This window comes from Cryptomeria japonica, chromosome 2 (assembly GCF_030272615.1).
Source record: "Cryptomeria japonica chromosome 2, Sugi_1.0, whole genome shotgun sequence".
NCBI lineage: Eukaryota > Viridiplantae > Streptophyta > Pinopsida > Cupressales > Cupressaceae > Cryptomeria > Cryptomeria japonica.
In genome coordinates, this window is record NC_081406.1 from 294,961,016 (window position 1) to 294,984,204 (window position 23,189).

General features: G+C 36.7%; 1 protein-coding gene across 1 annotated transcript in view; it reads right to left on the reverse strand.

Moving 5' to 3' along the window:
- Window positions 1-6,675: 6,675 nt before the first annotated feature.
- The window catches only part of LOC131032574 (O-fucosyltransferase 14), a 43,064-nt gene continuing 26,550 nt past the window's right edge, over window positions 6,676-23,189 (reverse strand). Inside the window, exon 3 of the mRNA XM_057963583.2 lies at window positions 6,676-7,011. Coding sequence (XP_057819566.1) covers window positions 6,835-7,011 — 177 coding nt within the window. The 3' untranslated portion in view covers window positions 6,676-6,834. The remainder of the gene's footprint in view (window positions 7,012-23,189) is intronic.

Genomic DNA, 23,189 nt, shown 5'->3' on the forward strand with positions numbered 1-23,189 from the left:
TTTATTTATTTTATTTATTTTATTTATTTTTTAAAAAAATAGAAATGAACACAGAGATTTATGAAATCTCTTAAAATAAAACAGAGATTATTAAAATCTCATCTCCAGCACTCTGCATTATTTTATTTTTTAAAAGAAATAGAAATGAACACAGAGATTTATGAAATCTCTTAAAATAAAATAAAGATTATTTAAAATCACATCTCCAGCATTATTTATTTTTTTTAAAAAGAAATAGAAATGAACAAAGAGATTTATGTAATCTCTTAAAATAAAATAGAGATTATTTAAAATCTCATCTCCTGCATTATTTTATTTTTTAAAAGAAATAGAAATGAACACAGAGGTTTATGAAATCTCTTAAAATAAAATAGAGATTATTTAATTTTTTTTAAAGAAATATAAATGAACACAGAGGTTTATGAAATCTCTTAAAATAAAATATAAATCCCAAAATAAAGAGATGCAGTCTCAGAGAGAGGCTGTATATTTTCCACAGTTGCACCCAGTGGCTGAAATGAAAACAAAAATTAAACTTAAATCTGTATAATTCCCACAATCACACTCAGAGGCTGAAATACTCCCATTTTAAATTTTGAAACCCCATGGATCAATAATTTAACAAAACTAATATAAACAACCATTCAAATAATCAAAACTTTTTCCAAACAAAATGCATAGTTTTAAAATCCCAAATCCTACCTAAATCTGGAATTAATTTGTAAGATCTTTCAATAACCAGCACTGTTCTTTCAAAGCCAAACAGTAAGATTCTTTGGCAAGCAAGGAGATAAATCAAAACCTACCTCCATAGGCAATCCTGGAAGAGTTTTGTTGCAGAGCCAAATCTCCAAGCTCCAGATTCTTGTTTCCTCAACATGCATAATGCCGCCTCCTTCCCGTGAACCCCCAAATAAAACAATTTTTTTTAAATATATATGAAACCTAAACTTTTTTAGGTTTTCCCCCAAAAATATTTTCCAATAATAAAATATTAAATAAAAGAGCATTTTGTTTTTATTTTGTTTTAACTAAATCAAAAATACTTTTATCTCTCTCATGTAATTTCTAATTTCGAATTTAAGCATTTTTTTAATAAAAAAGAAATAATAATTCTTTTCAACTATTTAATTAATTTAACTTGATTTTCTAATTAAACTGCTTCTCTCTTATTAAATTTTAATTTCTCAATATTAATTAAGCCAACATTTATATTTTCGCAATATTGTCAAGGGTAAATATTTAAGTAAATTAATTTCCAAAATCAACACTATATCAAATTTACTTATAAATTAAATTTGCTTTTCTAATAAATATGATTTTCTTAAATAGGTAAAATTAACCTCTTTTTTTTCAAAATGCAAAAAGAGGTTAAATTAATTATATTTTAAATAACTTTACATATTTCCTTTTTTTTTTAAACGCATAAACTAATTAAATTCATTATTTAAAATTAACCATTAAATTAAATTCGCTACAATATAAATAAAGCGATCTTTTTAATTAATGATTAATCTCCTAAAAGAAACCTATTTATTTGATTTCTCAATTACTAATGCGTAAATGAACACATTAAATTAAATTAAATGCTTAGGATAGAATACTCCATTCCACCACACGCAAGGCACGCAAACCAAGAAAGTCCACCAATCACACGACACGCAACCCAAAGGAAAAAGGAGCCCGACGGTCCACACACAACGCTCACCTGATCATGGCTAAGGCAAGACGAGAGTTTTATGACCACCTAATCCAAATTCTAAGGATGAAGGAGGTATACTCAACCCTGCGAATCCTGATAGAGACGAACCTCGCACCTAGGCAGTATAGTGCCTGCAATCTCCTGCAACCATGAGTCACGCAAGCATATATACATATTCAATGAAAGCGTTAGCTCGAGATTTATAACAAGAATTAGGGAAATAATTACATTTACACAAGAATCGATGCAAAAGCACAATAATAGGTATGCACAATTATTTATATTATCTATTCTACCACATTGCATAACGGTAAATCAACCATTCCAGAATGCCACCTAGGAAGTCAACCAAGGTCAAACGGGTTTTACAAGGTCGACTAGGGTAGGGGCATTACACTCAATTATTCATTCAAGTTCATTTGTTTCCCTTCTTCCGTCATTCATCTTATCCTCTTCAATAATCACGTTTGCATACATTACCTATCTGTTTCATCCTCCATTAAATTGTTCAACAATTACATGTTACTACTTATTCATTTCACACCCCTTCCTTGATTTTCCATTTATATGGGGGAATCTCCTTGCTAATGCTTCCAAGAGAATCATTACCTCATATATCCCCACTAGGGCATGACCTTTCCACTTCCAACTAATGTCACACTCCTCACCCCTTGATTCAATCCTTGCTTGAAATCCTTTCCATCCCAACTCTTGTATCCTTCCATCCCACTTATCATCTCATACCTCCTCACTTCAACATTTCATCAGGTACCATGTTATGTTTTTTTGCATGTTTTGGTTCATTGTCTATATATGTTAGTGCTTGTATTTGTTTGCTTTTGTGTGTCTCTTTGATTTCATGTGTTGCTTATAGTCCTAGTGCCTCCTATATCACACCATCACGATCACCTTCATCTTTCATATGATGACATGCCTTGATAAGATGTCTCTTGAATCACTATGCTATTTGCAACTTCTTTGCGTTTGTATGTATTTATTTTTGACTTTGTAGTTGTTTTCTTCCTATAGTCTTAGTGCTCCATCCATAACGGCATCACAATTGCCCCCATCCTTCATATGATGGCATGCATGGACATGTCCCTTGGATCACTATAGTATTTGCAACATTTTTGTTTGTGTTAGTTCATATGCACATAACACGTCATCATCATGATCCATTATATCATGGTACATAAGTTGCTCTATGCAAATAATTATTTTGATATTTATCCATCATCCTTTTTTACCATGTACCATCTTATCATCCTTCATCCGTTCTCTTTCCCCCAAAATCATGTCATTTTAGTTGTGTTACATCCTTGTGAGGCATCATCATCCAACATGTACAACCGTGCAATCTAGAATCATATCATACAAATCATCTAAGCAACATCAGTCAATTTGTCCAATCCTCATCCATCATCAAATATATATCCATAGCATGTACATCATCCTATTATTATTTCTCTTAAGTGTTTTTTAATTAATCATGCCACATCTTATCATCATTTGTCTTTTCAAGAGACCTCTTGGGCTCCATTTCACCTAACAAATCTCTTAAGAGGTCCTCACTTCCATCATCATCCTTGAGCAACCAAGGCAACCTATCATCGAAGCTTCATCCCATCCTAATTTTTATGTCTTCACAATGTATCAAAGAGGGGAGAAATGTAATCAAAATATTTCCCTAATATACCCTTATTGTAATCGACCCAATACATAACCTGCTCAAGTCTCCTTCACCCTATAATCCCCATCTAATTAAATAATAATATTATTATTTAATAAGTCTCTTTTCCATCTCACATCACATGAATAAATAAATTTATTATTATTTACACATTTTCCACCTCGCACATAGCTAAATAATTAAATATTATTATTATTTAAGTATTGCTATATTTTATAATTAAATAATATTATTATTACTTAATCAATCTCTTTTCCATCTCACATCACATAAAAAATTAATTTATTATTATTTACATATTTTCCACCTCAGAGCTCAAATAATTAAATATTCTAATTATAGATAAGTATTGCTATATTCCATCCACCAATCCGAAAAATAAAAGGCGCCTAAGAACACTTGTCCACATGATTCCAATTCTCTCCACAATTCCAAGAATAAAAGAGTCCTAAATACACTTGTTCCTTATATCTCTTATGGTTGCAACTACTTACTAAATTTGGTAAATGCATCATAGCCCTTCACATCCAATAATCTTCATCTCAACCCCTCCATCCTCTCCTCAACCCTATGGAAATTCTCTCATTCATCCTCCACTATTGCTCTCTCCAACACATCTCAACTGTCCAATTGCCTCTCCAAAAATTCTATAAATTGAGGTAGCTTCTCATCCATTTTATCATCACTTTGAGCTTAATACATACTCTGAAAATGGGTAATCTTGAAACAAAGGAGCATCTACATACCAATCAATGGAACAAATCAAATCATATTTTGCATTTTTCATGATAACATTGGTTCAATTACTCGTGATTTTGCATTATCTTGTTTTGAAATTCATTATAATCTCTATCAGAGGTTTTGTATTGATTTGAATAGAAACTTGTACTCTTGTTTATTTGCATTTATATTTCAAAGTGGAGCATTACAACTTTAAAATAATAAAGGATTAAACTCAAAATTCACTTTTCAAATATTCAATCCCAACATTCATTGAAGGACATTTTTAATGAAAACCAAAAATGAGTGCAACAACTCTTGAAGAATAAAAAAGTCCAAAACTACAAAATTCGTTCATCCAAACTTATCTCAAAAATTAAAACTAGCAGCCAGACGTATTCGAAAGCCATGTATGTGCATAAAAGGTTAGATTTTGAAGATCATAGCATTTGGGAATTAGAAATGAATAAATGACTAGTTAGTGGTTCTTGACAGACCTAAACTGTTAATAATTATAATATAAATCCTTGGAATTCAAGAAATTTTGAAAATGGAGCTAAATGTTGTTAATCTTCTCCAGTTTGGGTATACTTCCAAGGCATTGAAAACTCCAGTGAAGAGCTAAAACAGTAGAAACCATGACACTGTAAACCCAAAACATGATTAAAAATTTTGATTTGTAAAATGCTGGGAAAAGAATTAATTTCTGAAGGGCGATATATCTCTCTTATGTCAGTCTCATGAAATTATAGTAGTTGTATTATATTTAAAAACTACATTCAAACTGTAAGACAAGTATCGATGTAATGGACTGACGTCAATATTAAGCTTTGCTCAAACAGCATAGCTCGAATATGAAAATTCAAGGGTGATAACACAGTTCTTGGAATGGATTGCATGACTTTTTTGTGACATGAATGGACCAGAGCTCATGACATCAATTATAAACTACTACGGTGACAAGCCAAACAAAAATCTTTATTGCAAACCATCACAAAATCAGGCCTCATTAGAATGGATTGCATGACTTTTTTGTGACATGAATGGACCAGAGCTCATGACATCAATTATAAACTACTACGGTGACAAGCCAAACAAAAATCTTTATTGCAAACCATCACAAAATCAGGCCTCATTAGAATGGATTGCATGACTTTTTTGTGACATGAATGGACCAGAGCTCATGACATCAATTATAAACTACTACGGTGACAAGCCAAACAAAAATCTTTATTGCAAACCATCACAAAATCAGGCCTCGTTAGAGGGCACAACTTAGGGATAATCTTAGCTTTGGATATTTTTCATGGAAACTTCTGCAGTAGACATCTTGCAGAAATCCAAATCAGCATAAACGGTTATGGAATTCTAACATGTCTTAAAACACAAGATTAATACTTCACAACAGAAAGAAATAGATCTGCAACTATCAGCTCATATAGAGATGAAGAAATCATACAGAGAGAGTTTCTGTATAATTGACTTTGCCTTCCTAATGGAAGAATGCCTAATATTACGGATTATATAGAAAACAGCTAGAAAGCATACAAAGATGTCACTGATATTCTTAAGATTAACATGAAACAATGACAATGAACCTAGAACATCACAAGCTAACAATGATTGGATATTTCAAATAAAGGACATGGAGGAGAAATACTGCCAAGTGAAAATGAAAATCAGAAATGCTAACTGAAAAAATAAGCAATCGTTCCTGGTATTCTGAATACAGATTTCAGAGCTAATTAAAAGATCAAAGAAATGATTTCGATTGACCACAAAGTCTAGGCCTGTAAGTATTGCCACTAGAAACAAAAAGGGAACGGTGCTAATCAGAACAAAACAAAAATCACAATCCAACATCCATGCACTTGCAATACAAAAATATGCACAAAGATGAAATGCGGTTATCTGCAAAAAATGCGACGTGTCTAAAAGAAAACTCATTTAGGCATAACCATATTACTTGAGTTCACATATTTATCTTCAGAAATATTGTCAAAGATTTAGAATATAAAAGCTAGCAAAATCTTCTGCAGTTAATTGCCTATTTTATTTTGTTTCCACTGGAATACAGATTAAACTTCAATCCAAGTCAGGACATGTTTTTTCTCACACCCATAGCAGTTTCAATAGCTCACTTGTTATATGGAATTGGACATAAGTGAAAAATGAAAAAAATATGTAGTGTCAATTTAACAAAAAAAATTGAAATATATTTGTTCGCATTGAGTTTATAAACTTTAAAGTTTAAGATAGTTCTGCAAAAAGCTTTAGACCTTTACTGACAAGAAGCATCCTGATTCCAAATTTCAATTCATAACTGTTTTACAATTTGGCTTGGTAGAATTGGCAGTTAGCATACTTGTAAATGACGTGCTAATGCTAATGAAGATATCCTTTTTTAAATTTGTGAACCAGCTGTGATAATCATTTCATTGTTTGCTGAAGCAGAATGTAATATTTTGCTCTGACTTCTTCACGAACCAACAATGTTGTTCACCTCATAAAAATAATGGATACTTTTTTTACTGCTAATGTAATAAAGGCAAAAAGAATAATATACAACAAAAGCAGAAAATAGCATTTCTGAATAATACTGAAATATACTTTACAACCTCACAAGCAGAAGCCAAGTGAACACACACAATTCAAACCAAGGAGATCAATGATTCATACAAATGCCCACAATACGGGTTACCCCAGTGTATGGTTTTCCTTTTCAGTGCAAATCTGCTTGGAAATTTGGTTTCTCACCTTGGCACAGAAACTCGTCACAAGCTGAGGCAGTTCCCCAATCTCTCCTCAGTCTTAATATATCATCAGTAAAAGTGGATCCAGATGTCCCAATGAATACACTTGCTAGTGCACAAATGGTTTTATCAAGCATGGCGAATACCTTCATGATTTACATATGCATAGATATCAGTCCAAAGTTTGTTATGACATGAAAAGGCATAAAAGGAAAATCATAATCTACAAAAGATAAGAAGAACAAGTGTGGGCATGCAACTGATTAGAAGTTAAACTATCTTTATTAAAAATAAAAAACATGAATAGATCCATGCACAAGTGTTCATTTAATGCAATCTATATTAATTCTCCAACATTTGAATGTGGGAAAAATACAAAAGTAAAAAGAAAAGCGGATCAGCTGAAAGCAACTAGAACATCAAGTATTTAGGGGTTTGAAAAGGATACAGGTATTCATATCACATTGTGGCCAACATAAAGTGGGAAATGAATCTATTTGGTTTGAAATTTTGAATGCAAAAAGAAGATTAGTAAACATGAAAACATGCCATTGACTGGACACCAATTAATAAAGAACTTTTAAACTTACTCCAAACCATCAGAATAATTTTTTTTCAAAACCAATAGAGATTCAAAAAGAGACCTTTTTGAGATTGAAGATAAGGATTAATTCTCCAGCCTTTCTCAAATCGGTGAATTACTAAATTCTGTTCTGTTAGAGTGACTTGTATAAGAACCATGAAGAATCCCATGTCCAAGGATGGCCCTGAATAAGTAACCGTTTTATGGCTAGAAACTTAGCAATATGCACTTTATTCGATTGGAAGCAATTGTACACGGTATAATTTTATGTTACATTAAAATTTGTGAGGCTGACTTATTTTGTTATTTAATAGCTGCATAAAGGCAGTAAACTAGCATAGAAATAAAGGTTCTAGACCATAACAAGATGCAGAGGACACTTGATCAGCGAATAGGAAGTAAATTTGCAACAACCAAATATCCTTATGAATCTTTGTGCCTTACCAGTTACCCTGAGAAATCCAGAAGATACTTGACTATGACAGACGATTTTTCTCAAGGCAGCAGAAATGAAAATTGGGTTGAATATATTTTAGAAGCTAATATTAGTCAGACTTCGGGCCCAAATTGACCAAGGGATCCCTGAATGCTCAAAAGAATCAATAGGGAACAGACTTGCAAAGATGACAGGAATTTTATAGAAGAATGGCACTGCTACAAAATGTTTCAAAGGTCTATACTTCTTACGACTTCTTTACATACTCAGCCAATATCATAAATGATGAGCACACAGTTATACTGAGAGGGGATGGGGGGTGTGAATCAGCATAAAAACAATCTTTACTTTTTCAAACTTAATACCATAAGCATATGGTCTATACTTATTATGACTTATTTTCCATACTCAGCCAATATCGCAAACACAATTATACTGAGAGAGGTGGACGGGGGGGGGCAGGGGGCAATCAGCATAAGAACAGTCTTTACTTTTTCAAACTTAATACCATTAGCATATCAATTGCTCAATAACAACAACATAAGATGCAACAATTACACAACACAAGGAGAACACATGATTTATGAGGAAACCACAGCAAAATAACACTTTATATATAGAAATCCCTTACAACTTTGTAAGCACCAACCCACAAGTGGCACCAATCCCCTCAATTCGTAGGCACCAACCTACTAGAGGCACCATCCCCACAGCTAAGAACCAGCTTAGCTAGAGACACCAATATCTCCTTTAGGAAGCACCAACTTCCACAAAAAAACTAGGTTCCACCTTCTTGGATGTTGCACCTTCAACAGATGAATCTATCTAGCTCCATAAAAATCTTCTCCATGATTTGATATTTCTTCTATTGATTTCTCCTCCTTGAATGATCTTTACTAATTCTGCAATGGTCATACCACTTCAACATGTCTTTTGACTATTCGTAACCAAATATTCAATTCACTTCATTCTTTTAAATCTGCATATAAATCTCTTTTATATCTGCACATACATCCTCTTTTATATCTGCATATACTTTGCTTACAATTCTGCCATAAATATATGTACATACAAGGATGTTGGTGTGCATAGGATATAGTATTCTAAACTCCACACTCTATTCTTCTTCACAATTCATACCCACATCTTGAATCTCTATGTCTTCATGAAAAGATGCAACTCTAGGAAAGAGACTGTTGGATATTGTTGAGAAGTTTGTTGGAATGATGTGTTGTCATTGATGTCAACATATTCTTGTGTCCAGAGTTGCAGTCAGATTGAATAAGCTGGTTTGGCCAGTGTATTGCAAATGAGTTGTTGCGGTTTAATGGGTTTCGAGATAAGTATCTCTAGTTGATTCAGCAGAAGTTTCAAAGATTCGCATCATTATCTGATCGAGTTGTGAGATCCGGTATTGTGGTTGATATTCAATTGTTTGTGTTATTCAATATTCTGGATTCTGCTCCGCATTGCTTCAAAATTGCAATATCTTGGTTTGCGGACTTGGTAGAGTGTTTGGGACATTCATATGTGTCCTCAATTCAGATGGTTTGTGATTTGAAGATCCGCGAGCGAATCTTTCAGTTTGACAGTCAGTTTAGTTGGTGTTCTTAAGGTTCGGTATAATGATGATGAAGATTCTAGTAAGTGGTGATGTTGTGGTTGTTGTTGTGGTGATTCATTTGCTTGTGAATGTTTCTAGATTGTGTTTTATCCGTGTTGATGGTCCATATTTATCGTTGTGCGCGTTATTGATCATTTTCTTGATCCGGTGGCATTCTTCGTGTTATGCGAAATTCATGATGATTGTAGCATGTTGCAGATGTTTGAGGCGCAATTGTTGGAGGTGTTGCGCGTTTGCGATATTGGTTTAGGTCCAAACTATGTCTTAGCCGACATTGTTTTGGTCCGCATGTATTGTTGTAGCATGTGAGGTTATTGCTTTATAATCTGTGATGAGGGTTGAGCCGACCTTGAAATATAGGTTGATGATTTGTATAAATACATGTAATATTCATTTGAGAGATGTATCTGCGAGTGCGAACATTGATTTGATCTTTCAATACCAGAGGAGAAGTGTGAAGAAATGTGAAGAAGTGTGAAAGAACAGTGTTTGTGTTATGTGCTTAACCAGAACTATAACCAAGCATGAGAAGATGCTATTTTATTAGTTCATGATTCTCTGGATGTAAGGCAATGAGCCTTCCCCAAGGTTGTAGCCCTTCTTGTTTTGTGATTTCAGCAGTGAGCTCTAAGCAATGTGCCTAAATGCATGTGCATTCCCCATTGTAATATTTTCACTTACTCCTAACAAGGTATCATCTCATTGTGGGTAGATTCCCACCGTGGTTTTTCCCTTAACCGGGTTTTCCACGTCAAAAATCTTGGTGTTATGTGTGTTATTGATGTGGTGTTGATTTGTGCTTTCATTGTTAATTATCAAATCTGAATTTAAGTTTGAGTTGTGTAGAATTTGTGAGCAAACTGATTCACACACACCCCCCCACCGCCTCAATTTGTTGCATTGTTGCCAACAGAGACAACCCTTTGAACGGGTATGTTCTTAGATCAAAAAAAACCTTCTAAAAACCAATCACTGCCTACGAAGATTTTAACAATCTTCAAATATTTACTGTGATATTTATATGTATTTTTATTTTTTATCACCCACTTCACATATTTCTTATGCCAATATATATCTTCATATTCCTATGAAGAGATGCAATCCTTCTTAAAGGAGATGACCACTTGAATAGTCATGACTTCTCCTTAAAATTCTGCTATAAATCTGTTCACAAATTTGCTATAATATTGCCCATAAGTCTGCTATAATGTCTCCCTTTAAATTCACTCTAACACTCCTCACAATTCCTTTATATAATATGCACATATACTCCTCAAGATCAGCTCTTCATGTGCTTGAACCTGCTGTTATAGTCAGAAAACCTGCTCTTATTAAATGAACTTATTTTTCATTTTCTCTTCTTTTAAATCTGCATAAACTCCTCTTTATAAATCTGCCATAAATGCTTCACAAATCTTCATAAACTCTTCTTTATAAATCTGCCATATATACTTCACAAATCTGCATGTCCTTCTAGATCTGCAATATTCTTTCATCTGGATCTGCAATATTTTTCATAATTTTCCTCTTATTCCTTTTCAAGGGTCTGTTCTTAAAATTTGAATGATATTCTTTTCTTGCTACTCACTCATCTTCTTCTCCACATTTCACTATAACCTGTCTAATCTACATATCCTTATGCATCTTCATGAAAAGAGACATCTCTTTGAATAGAGGTGACCTTTTGAGAAGACATCACCTTTTGTTAACAATTCTTTATGTTGATTACCTTTTAAAATGCTTTTATTTATCTTCAAATCAGTCTGATTTTATATCTTCTTGAATTTGAATAATTTTCATTGCAAAAAGAAAAAACTTATTTTATTTCCCATTCATCTTCTATTCATACCATTGCATGGTCTTATGAAAAGAACCATCTCATTCATATAGAAAGACAATTCTTCAAGGGAAACCTCCTTTGTTAACTAATTGCAATAAGCTTACCAACAATCTTCCCTTTGACATCAATGACAACCTTCTGACAATCTCATCCACACATCAATTATAATATGCTTAGACAACAAAACCCTTCATGACATGACTTTGACATCAATGACAACTTCGTCTTTGTACCTTTGACATCAATGACAACATTGCCAACAGTAAATCCTTAATCAATCCCAAAAGAGAGGCCAGAATGGAAAGGAGATAGACGTGGCAGCTTTTCAGAGCATTTGGGTCTGACATCTACCTAACAACAGTGAGGACATCCAGAAGCGATCAATTAAATTAGACTTAATGAAGAAGATGGCATTGGATCCCTTCAGTGTACAAGCAGCATACCCTCAGAAGGCTGGCCCTAACACTTTACCTCACAACAATGAAAACCTCTGTAAACCATTGATCTCATCTAATCTAACAACCATCATTCATTTCCACCTTCCACTTTGCTGAATGACTCACCTGTTTGCTTATATACGTTTCCAATGCTTCTATCTCACCTGCTCCTACCTCCGATTCACCAATATTTTCCTCTTCTTCATCATCCTAACCCATACCACCAGTTCTGCAGATCTCAAAGGCTGACATGGAATCATTAATCGAAACCAAAAAGGGTCAAGTGTGCAAAGAAAAATAACAGTGAATCCCTTTCAAGGTACAAATGGTTACTTCAAAGCTTCTGGTCTTGACATAATTCTGACATAGGAAGATACCCTGAAAATTGTTGATCTAAAAAGATCCAATGATGATCGTGACTTCAAAAGATACAAGACAGCAAAGCAATATATAAGCACCATTGTAGTGATGAGCTCTACCTACCATGTGGTGTAGAGATATTGGCTCTATGGCTTCCCAAATAACAAGTGTCATTCAAAATCCATCCGGAGAATTGTCATGATCTCTATATTGGTTCCCATCTAAGAATGTTGGCACTCTAAATTTCCCTATCCAGTGGCAATCAACCTTGACTCCCAAATTAATGGAATAGCTGCTACCTCCTCAATTTTCTGAAGGATGACCTCAATAGGAATCGCAGGGATAATTCACTCCAAATCACAGCACTATCAACCAAAAAAATGGAGATTTGAAAAACAATCAAAGCCAAAAGCAGGTGTGCTCTCAACAGACCAGGACAAGTGGAACATTAACAAGAATACGCCAAAGAAGTAAGCATGACTTGATGAAACCTCAATGGCAGTTGGCACAATTGACAATCAAATCTATAAGAACTGAAAATTTTGAACCTGGTCATCTAAGCGAGCTGCTGCTCTGAATATCACATTCCAAAGGTTGCTTCTTCAGAATATCACATTCAGACTCTCCACACAACAGTGAACAACTGGTTATAAACAATTGGATGCCCATGGCCTAAGTGACAACAGCTGGCCTTTTAAAAAGAACTTCCACAATCAGGGAAGGGCTGCTGATTCATACAAGGTCTTCCCTGTAGTGCTTTGTGTAACTGAAGTTTGAACGCTACCTTGATGCAAAGCATCAAATATGATATTCTCATACAATCATTCCTCGTATAAACTCTTTGTTTATTTTTTATTTTTGTATTAGTAATATAATTTCTGTAGTTGACAGCAGCAAGATATGATAAAGGGTGTCCTTAAATGACTTTAAATGGCAGTTTAAGATTCCTAGGGTTTTTAGCTTTTTATGGTTGAGATAGGGCCTTCTTTATTCTTATAGAAGTTGAAACAATGCCCTTCACATTTTCTTCAATTAGGATCTACTGGAGATGTTTCAACTTCTTTAAGATTTGATGGATACCTTAATGAGATGTACTTAATGATTTTAAGATTCTTAATATAAAATTTCACCCTTACATTCCAAGCCTGAGCTGTGCTGCTAAAGGTAGTCCCCCAATGCTCTATTCCCCTACAACCCCCCAACACCGCACCACTCCCCCACCCACCCAAAACCCAACCACTACCAATAACTAGAAAATTCAAAGGGGGCAACATTTTCCATGGCAGATTTAATGGAAAGTGTTTTAGAGGAATTCAGTTCTGGCCATCTCAATGGACTTGCTAATCTTATCTTCCCTAGGCAAACTTCAGTGCAGATTCAAGCTTGCTCTTACTCATATGCACCTTCCTTTAGATATTGTGACCAGGTCGTCATCCTGGGTCTTAAATGGCAACAAAAGCCACACATTGGATATACAATAAATTATAAGATCTCTTTCTTAGGGCTATGCTAATTCTGTACCCCTTTTATGATTCTAATTAAAGATCTGTTTATTTTATTTTAGCATAAAGGGTATCCAAGTCATTTAGGCAGGAAGACATTATGAAATACAGCCTTTGCAGTTTGCATGGTTTTTATTTTACCATTATGAATGACATAAGAAATAATTAATAATATAAATTCTAATATTCATAAATGCTTATTTTCTAGTGGTCAATTTTCACTTCTTTTTGAAGTCAGAATCAAGTGGACTCTTTCTTGCCATCATCATTTATCAGTAAACATTTTTTAAAGGACTCAAGTGGGCATACCATGCCCAAACAGTAGGATGAGCAGATTATTTGTGTAGTCAGAAGAGCCAAGTTAATAAAGCATTAAGATTCAAGGTATTGGGAATGCCACTGGCTCAGTTATGCCTATGTTGGAACAGGTCAATATCTCTACCAATAGTGTATAAAGTCCAGCCTTTGATTGTTAGAAGATGGCCCCACCAAGTACTAGTATGGCACATTGGGGGTTCTCAGAATTTGTAATGTCCCCTTTTTAGCGCAACATGATACGAGGTGTCGTTAGCCTATTCTGACACGATCCCGAGGGCTAACAAGGACAGTGGTGGGATCCTGAGGTGTTTTGGCTTAGGTGTTTTCAGTTTCAGGCCAATCGGTGCTGCTCTGACAGGGTTTCTAGACACTTACTATTTATAGTTAGTCAGTCTCCAAGCAGTGACTTGAAATTTTTAGTGTTTCCCTGGTTGGCATAATTATCAGTAAAAAATATTTGAAGGCGATAATGATTTAAAGGGATTATCAACAATGTTTTAATATTTAACGATAAACTGTAAAGTTAAATTAAATATTTAACTGTATCGTTATATTATAAGGTTGGGAATATAAAGTAATGTTTAAAATATTAAAAGTTCCCTTTAATGTGTACATTGTGGGAAATAATATTTTATTCTAAAATGTATTATCCCACATTTAGGAAATGAAGTGTTTGCATCCAGGAAGAAGATATAAATTGAGGTTGAGAGCTCTCTCTTGGGGTATGCTTGGATGAGATTAATGTTATGCTGTTGGATTTCATAAAGATCTGATTATTGGGCTTAGAGGACGGAATCCCTCCTTGCTAACATTCTTTTCACTGTTGAATGACACAATCAAGAGGATTAATGGTGTTTTCATTCAGGAAACACATTGGGCTTCATCTGGTGCTCTCGCATGAAGTTTTTGCTACAGTACCACATGAATAGTGTTTTTGCTACAGTAGCACGTGAATAGTGTTTTGCTACAGTACCGCATGAATAGTGTTTTTGCTACAGTACGACGTGAATAGTGTTTTTGCTACAGTGCCATGAATAGTGCTGCTATAGTGCATGAACAATGTTGGTATGAAGTTTACTTGTTTTTCCTGCTGATTAGAAGTTTGGAAGGCTACCATTACATCTGCAGACCACTACAACATTCAATTCCAGGTTTTTCCTATCATATTTTCATAACTAAGCATTGTAATTGATGAATACAAACCTGAATAATTGTTGCAGCCCATAAGGCAGTTGAATGTGCACATTTATATTGCAAATCAGTATTTAACAACAAATAAGAAGTTTCGGGTTTTGCATATATTGTTGTATGTTTGTCAAGTGTTTGATAAAATGCCATGTTGATCATTAAGCAATTTAATTGATCACATAGTAGTTTGCAAGTCTCTTTCAAAATGAAAATAGGGGTGGTCATTACAATGGTATCAGAGCTATAAGTCCTGCCATCCTGTGGAGGTCTTACAGAGACTTTGGAACAGCCGGATAGAGGGAAAAGTGTTTGACGAAATATCAAAACACTAAAATCAGAAATTAATGAATTAAAAAAACATGCTAAGCACGTATGTTTAAGCATGCAACAGGGGCCTTATAACTTCCGCCATACCAAAGCAAGACAAAACAGAAATTTGAACTCACAGAGCGAGTAGTCTAGTTCATCCGTGCAGGTGGACATAGAATCCAGTCATACAGACATAGAGGAGATATTCTTTGATCAGGACAGCAGTATGGGTGACCGAGATGATAGGAATACCGGTCCAGATCAGGGGGAGGTAATGTTCAAACAGTTACTGGGTACGTTAGAGCAAGGGTAGCGTATGCAGCAGGAGCAGAATAGGCGAATGGACATGATGTTGCAGCTTATGGCTAGACAAATGGGCGTCAATATTAATCCAGGTGATGCCAACAATGGAAACGATAACAATGGGGGAAACGATAACAATAGGGGCAATGATAATAATGGAGGCCAAGGCAACAACAATGGCCTTGAGAATAACATTAATGGTAATAATGGACATGGCAACAATGGGAATGAGGCGGATAACTTTAGACACGATGCACGCCCAGCTCGAACAGCGAGCTCGAGACCTCTTCTACCCACCTTCCCACCTAGGGATCCGGTTCAACCAGTGAACGAACCGCAGATTACTGAGTTACAGGGTTAGATCAGGAGGGACTGGGAGGCTAGTGGACCCGAGTTTCAGGCAGATATTTCCCTCAGAGATTATATGGACCTGAGGATGAGACATATGCCTAGAGCAGGAGGGAGGAATCAGAATTTTGAGCTGAGAATGAAAGTTGGAAAACTTTCCTTGCCTTATTATGATGCTTCAGGGAAGATGACCGCACGAGCTTGGGTGCAGAAGGTAGATACATACTTGCAGCTAAATCCTATGCCTGAGGAGGAGGCTATCAAGTATGCAGCTATGCATTTGGACAGCGTTGCACATGAATGGTGGCATCATGGCATGGTGACTCTGGGGAATAATCAGATTACATCCTATGAGGAATTCACAGAAAGATTGATTGAGAGATTTGACACTAGGGATCCTAAGTTACATTTCAAGGAGCTAGCACAGTTAAAACAGTTAGGTTCTGTGGATGCTTACATCGCCGAGTTTCAGCGTTTGTCTGTACTTGTTACTGATATCTCTCCTAGGAGATTGGTGGTGTTATTTTGTGATGGGCTTGCCGATCCATTACATGGTTGGGTGAAGGGACATGATCCACTCACCTTAGTAAAAGCAACTAAAAAGGCACGAGATTTAGCCCCTTCGGTATACAAAGGAAAATACCATTCAACAGATTCTTCCTACCGCAAGGACAAAGACAAAAACCATTTTAGAAAGAGTATAACAAACCCAAAGAAGGATCAAAAGGACTAGACAGTGAAACCTTGAATGAACTTCGAAAGAAGAAACTGTGCTTCCAGTGTAGAGAGCCTTGGGACTTATCTCATAAATGCCCTCTCAAGGCTAAGGCAAATCAAATGGAGTATTTTTCAGCAGAGGAGTCAGAGTCAGAGGGGGAGGATCAGCACTCCGATTCAGATGAGGGTAACACGATAGAGGAGAGCAGCATTCCTAAGGATGATAGATCGTTGGCACGCTTGACAGGGGCCCAAAAGGCAATCACATTTAAGGTCAGGGGTACTATCCAAGGGCAGAAAGTGATATCTCTCATTGACACTGGGGCTACACATAACTTTATAGATACACAGTTGGTAGCCAGGAGAGGCTTACAGATAGAGGAGCATGATGGTTTTAGAGTCATGGTGGCTAATGGCCAAAAGTTATTATGTACTCAGAAGGTTTCAAATCTTCACATTAGATTTGGAGATGGCTATGAGTTGGAGGATGATTTCTATGTTGTGGACATGGGAGATTACGACGTCATCCTCGGTATGACATGGATGGCATCGCTGGTTGAGTTCACTTTCAACCTAGCGAAGTTGGAAATGAGGTTTCAGCATGAGGGTAGGACTGTTGTTCTCAGGGGACTTTCAGATGGGAGTTGCAGGGTAGTCTCTTTGAGGAGAATGGAGAGACTTTTTCGGCATAATGACAGAGTGGGCAACAGAGTGCTTAGTTATGCCATCTTCACCGGAGCCTCGGGTGAAGAGTCATCCACCAGATATACAGGAGATTCTTGACAGACATGCCAAGGTATTCAGTGATATTCCTCATGGGGTTCCTCCTAACAGGGGTGCAGAGCATGTTATTGAGCTCGAGGAGGGAGCCAAACCAGTGATGATCACTCCCTATCGTCATCCTAAGAAACATAAAGATGAGATAGAGAAGGCAATTAAGGAGTTGTTGGAAATGGGGCACATCAGGCCTAGCAAAAGCCCCTTTGCTTCAGCTGTAGTCTTGGTAAAGAAGAAGGATGGGACAATGTGCATGTGCATCGATTATAGGGCATTGAATAAGAAAACAATAAAAAACAGATATCCCATTCCTCGGATTGATGAGTTGACTGATGAATTGCATGGAGCATGCTTTTTCACCAAAATAGACTTACGGTCTGGATACCATCAGATCAGGATGAGGGCAGAGGACATTGAGAAAACTGCTTTCCGGTGTCATTATGGTCACTTTGAGTTTCTGGTTATGCCATTTGAGCTAACCAATGCACCTGCTACTTTTTAGAGTTGTATGAATCAGGCATTCCGGGGACAGTTGAGAAGATTCGTCTTGATTTTCTTTGATGACATCTTGATCTTCAGTAGGACTTGGGAAGAGCATCTGCAGCATCTTGAGGAGGTGTTGTTCATTCTAAAGAGGGAGTCATTGTATGCCAAGGAATCGAAATGCGAGTTTGGCATGACCGAGCTTCTCTACCTTGGGCATATCATTAGTACAGATGGTGTTCGGGTTGATCCCGAAAAGATTAGAGCTATAGTAGATTGGCCTACTCCCACAAACCTCACACAGCTTAAGGGGTTCTTTGGTTTATGCGGGTTTTACAAGAGGTTTGTTAAGGGGTTTTCACAGACTGCAGCACCTTTGACAGACCTCACTAAAAAGGGAGCCTTCGTATGGACAGAAGCAGTGCAGCGATGTTTTGACCACTTCAAACAAGTGATGTCATCTTGTCCGGTTTTAGCTCTACCAGATTTCACGAAGCCATTTGAACTTCAGTGTGATGCTTCGGGTGATGGGATAGGGGCAGTATTGATGCAGGAGAAACATCCCATTGCATTTGAGAGTAGGAAGCTCCAAAGTGTTGAGAGGAGCTATTCTATCTATGACAGGGAGATGTTGGCCATAATGCATGCATTGGCCAAATTCCGATCATACTTATTAGGTGGACGGTTTGTGATCAAAACTGATCACAATAGCATAAAATATTTCATAAGCCAGCGTGATCTTAATGACAGGTAGTAAAAATGGATCACTAAATTGCAGGCTTATGATTTTGACATAGAGTTTGTCAAAGGGAAGAAGAATGTGGTGGTCGATGCTTTATCTAGGAGACCGCATGTTTGCGCTCTAGTTGAGGTTTCAGGGGATTGGAGAGATCGGATTATAGCAGAGTATGTAGGGGATACTTGGGCTTCTGGGATAGTTGCAGGTACCATACAGGATGATAGGTATATGGTGTTGGATGGGTTGATCAAATTTCAGGATAGGATTTATTTGATTCCTACATCACTGTTCAAGGGGGAAATTTTAAGGGCGTTCCATGATGCGCCTACAGCTGGACATCCTGGGATCTTCAAAACTTACAGGCAGATCCGTGAAAGGTTTACTTGGAGGGGACTTAAGGATGATGTGCAGAGATATGTGAAGGAGTGTGCAGTATGTCAGCAGAATAAGGGAGAGCACACTTTCCCTGCAGGGTTGCTTCAGCCTTTGCCCATTCCAGATAGGAAGTGGGAAAGCATATCCATGGACTTCATCACCGGACTACCTAGAGTGCAAGGGCGAGATTGTATATATGTTGTGGTAGACCGCTTGACAAAGTTTGCCCATTTCTTCGCTATACCATCTACTTACACAGCAGCGCAGGTGGCAGACCTCTTTTACAAGGAGATATTCAGATTGCATGGGTTGCCCAGGTTTATAGTGAGTGATCGGGATAGTAGATTTTTGAGTGCTTTTTGGCAGAAGCTCTTTCGGTTGTGTGGTACGGAGCTCACACCCAGCACTAGTTATCATCCACAGACGGATGGTCAGACAGAGATTGTGAATAAGTGGGTTGAGGGTTATCTGCGAAATTATGTGACTGCACAACAGAGGGCCTGGGTGAGATGGTTACACATGGGGGAATATTGTTACAACCCGCCATATCATATGTCTATCAGGATGACACCCTTCATGGCACTTGATGGCTACGAGGCGCCGAGCTTTGTTGACATAGTCTTGGGGGATAGCAGAGTACCCAAAGCCCGAGACTCATTGCAGGATAGTCAGGACATCCTGAGGGCACTCAAGGAGAATATACAGCAGGCACAGAATCAGCAAAAGTTGTATGCCGATCAACATAGGGTGGAGCGCAGTTTTGAGGTTGGTGACATGGTGTATTTGAAGTTACAGCAATATAGACAGTCATCACTCAAGAAGAGCGAAGCAGAGAAGTTGAGACCCCGGTTTTATGGCCCCTATAGAGTCATTCGCAGGGTAGGTGAGGTTGCCTACGAGATAGAGCTTTCAGAGGGTAACCGTGTGCACAATGTGTTCCATGTATCGAGGCTTAAGAAAGCCATTGGTCAGGGTGTGGTGCCTTCAGCAGATTTACCTCCGTTAGACGAGGAAGGGAGACTAGTGTTGATCCCTACAGCTATTCTGGATGTCAGGGAAAGGACACTCAGGAACAGAATCGTTAAGGAAAACTTGGTGAAATGGAGAGACCTGCCAGATGAGGATGCTACATGGGAGAATGAGCAGGTATTGCAACATTCAGGACCGAATTTGCTTGAGGACAAGCAATTTCAAGGGGGGCGGACTATAATGTCCCCTTTTTAGCGCAACATGATATGGGGTGTCGTTAGCCTATTCTGACATGATCCCGAGGGCTAACAAGGACATTGGTGGGATCCTGAGGTGTTTTAGCCTAGGTGTTTTCAGTTTTAGGCCAATCGGTGCTGCTCTGACAGGGTTTCTAGACACTTACTATTTATAGTAAGTTAGTCTCCAAGCAGTGACTTCAAATTTTTAGTGTTTACCTGGTTGGCATAATTATTAGTAAAAAATATTTGAAGGCGATAATGATTTAAAGGGATTATCAACAATGTTTTAATATTTAACGATAAACTGTAAAGTTAAATTAAATATTTAACTTTATCATTATATTATAAGGTTGGGAATATAAAGTAATGTTTAAAATATTAAAAGTTCCCTTTAATGTGTACATTGTGGGAAATAATATTTTATTCTAAAATGTATTATCCCACATTTAGGAAATGAAGTGTTTGCATCCAGGAAGAAGATATAAATTGAGGTTGAGAGCTCTCTCTTGGGGTATGCTTGGATGAGATTAATGTTATGCTGTTGGATTTCGTAGAGATCTGATTATTGGGCTTGGAGGACGGAATCCCTCTTTGCTAACATTCTCTTCGTTGTTGAAAGACACAGTCAGGAGGATTAATGGTGTTTTCATTCAGGAAACACATTGGGCTTCATCTGGTGCTCTCGCATGAAGTTTTTGCTATAGTACCGCATGAATAGTGTTTTTGCTACAATACCGCATGAATAGTGTTTTTGCTACAGTGCTGCATGAATAGTAAAAATGCTACAGTGCCATGAATAGTGCTGCTATAGTGCATGAACAATGTTGGTATGAAGTTTATTTGTTTTTCCTGCTGATTAGAAGTTTGGAAGGCTACCATTACATCTGCAGACCACTACAACATTCAATTTCAGGTTTTTTCTATCATATTTTCATAACTAAGCATTGTAATTGTTGAATACAAACCTGAATAATTGTCGCAGCTCATAAGGCAGTTGAATGTGCACATTTATATTGCAAATCAGTATTTAACAACAAATAAGAAGTTTCGGGTTTTGCATATATTGTTGTATGTTTGTCAAGTGTTTGATAAAATGTCATGTTGATCATTAAGCAATTTAATTGATATCGCATAGTAGTTTGCAAGTCTCTTTCAAAATGAAAATAGGGGTGGTCATTACAGAATTATACCCTAATTCCTTGCATGTGTGTTTCTATTACATGGTTAAAGGTTCTTGTTTTAGGGCTATAGTCCTGGCTAGTTTTTATTTCATGTTATATGCTGAACATTGCTTTGGTCTTCCCTGCTACACCCATTCTTTGCGTTGTTAATGCAATGGCTTTTTATAGTTTTGTTGAATATTCCTCTTTGCTAGGTTGGGAGGTGGGGGGAGAGGGGTATTAATTGAACACCCATAATCTATCTTAAAAATATGGCATCATTGTGCATTCTGTAATGAAAACTGTTTTAAAGCTTTGGTGTCTAGTATGTATTATCACTGAGCCAGTTTGAAGGCTGCACACACACTATCTTATGTTAGTTTGCAAAGTGCCCTAACAATGAAAGATTATACTCAGAAGGAAGCTGATGGCATGATCTGTACTCTTTCCAGCTATTTGGTAAACAGGTGGAACATTTTTACCGCTAGGCTTCTTAGAAGTGGTTTGTTAATTCCTAGGATCAGATTGTCATGCCCCGCCATGAAGGATATCAATGCCTTAGAAAAATCATCTTGCCTCAAGACTTCACAATTGTTCCAAAGATGCATGATTTCAAAACCAGCGATCTACAAGGAACATTGACTGAAGATATCAAGTGATCGCAGCATTTAAACTAACAGTGACTAAAATACCAGAGGCAGCGACCTTAATTAAAGGCTCACATAATCGCAGCAATAAGTAAACTAATGATTAGTGGGAAATAAGATTAAGGAGACAGCAGTGAAAGTTTGTGATTAACAAAGGGGCTGTGTCCACTTTTGAAGGGACAGCAACTTCCAAAAGACACCCCTCTATGGAGAGATGAGAGATCAAGATATAATAGAAAGGACCACGGTGGAGAGGAAAGGGGAACAGAAAAAGCCTGGAAGATCATAAATAAAGATTTAATACATACAATGAACAATTAGAGGAAGCAGGTCCAGATATATTATATCAAGCAATCATTGCGGAGAAGAACATCCACAGGTTCGAACATCTACAGCAGTCCTCCAAATCAGGCAAAGATCGTGTGAACAGAAAATACAGCACAAACGATCAAACTTGAAGAAGTCATCTCAAAAAATATCATTACGGAATCATTCTCAAAGGGACATTGAACATCATAAGAAAGTAGACAAAATTCAATGAACCAATTGATAGATGGAATCATTCAGCAAAAGTATTCGTTCAAAGGAGCAGCAATCAGCATCGAAGAGGGAAACAGTATCAAATCAGATCTATCTATATTGCAGTAGCAGGCTTAAAACAAGAATTAGGGCAGAACCTGAAAGGGGACAGTACACAGATGCAACTCTATAAGCCTATAAAACATCATCACAATTGGAGAAGAAACAAATATCTGTGAAAAAAGAGCCCTGTTTGTGATATATTTTTTGTCCCATAAGATGTGTAGAGCTTGAAATTTAACCAGTGAACAATTGCCAAATGAGTCACAGATATCAATATCATATGTAGCAAAGATGTAAGTATTTGCAAATCATACCAAAAATATATAGCCAGTGTAAAATACAACAAAATTACACTTAATGATTTCAGTATCATCCCCAAAAAATTTGT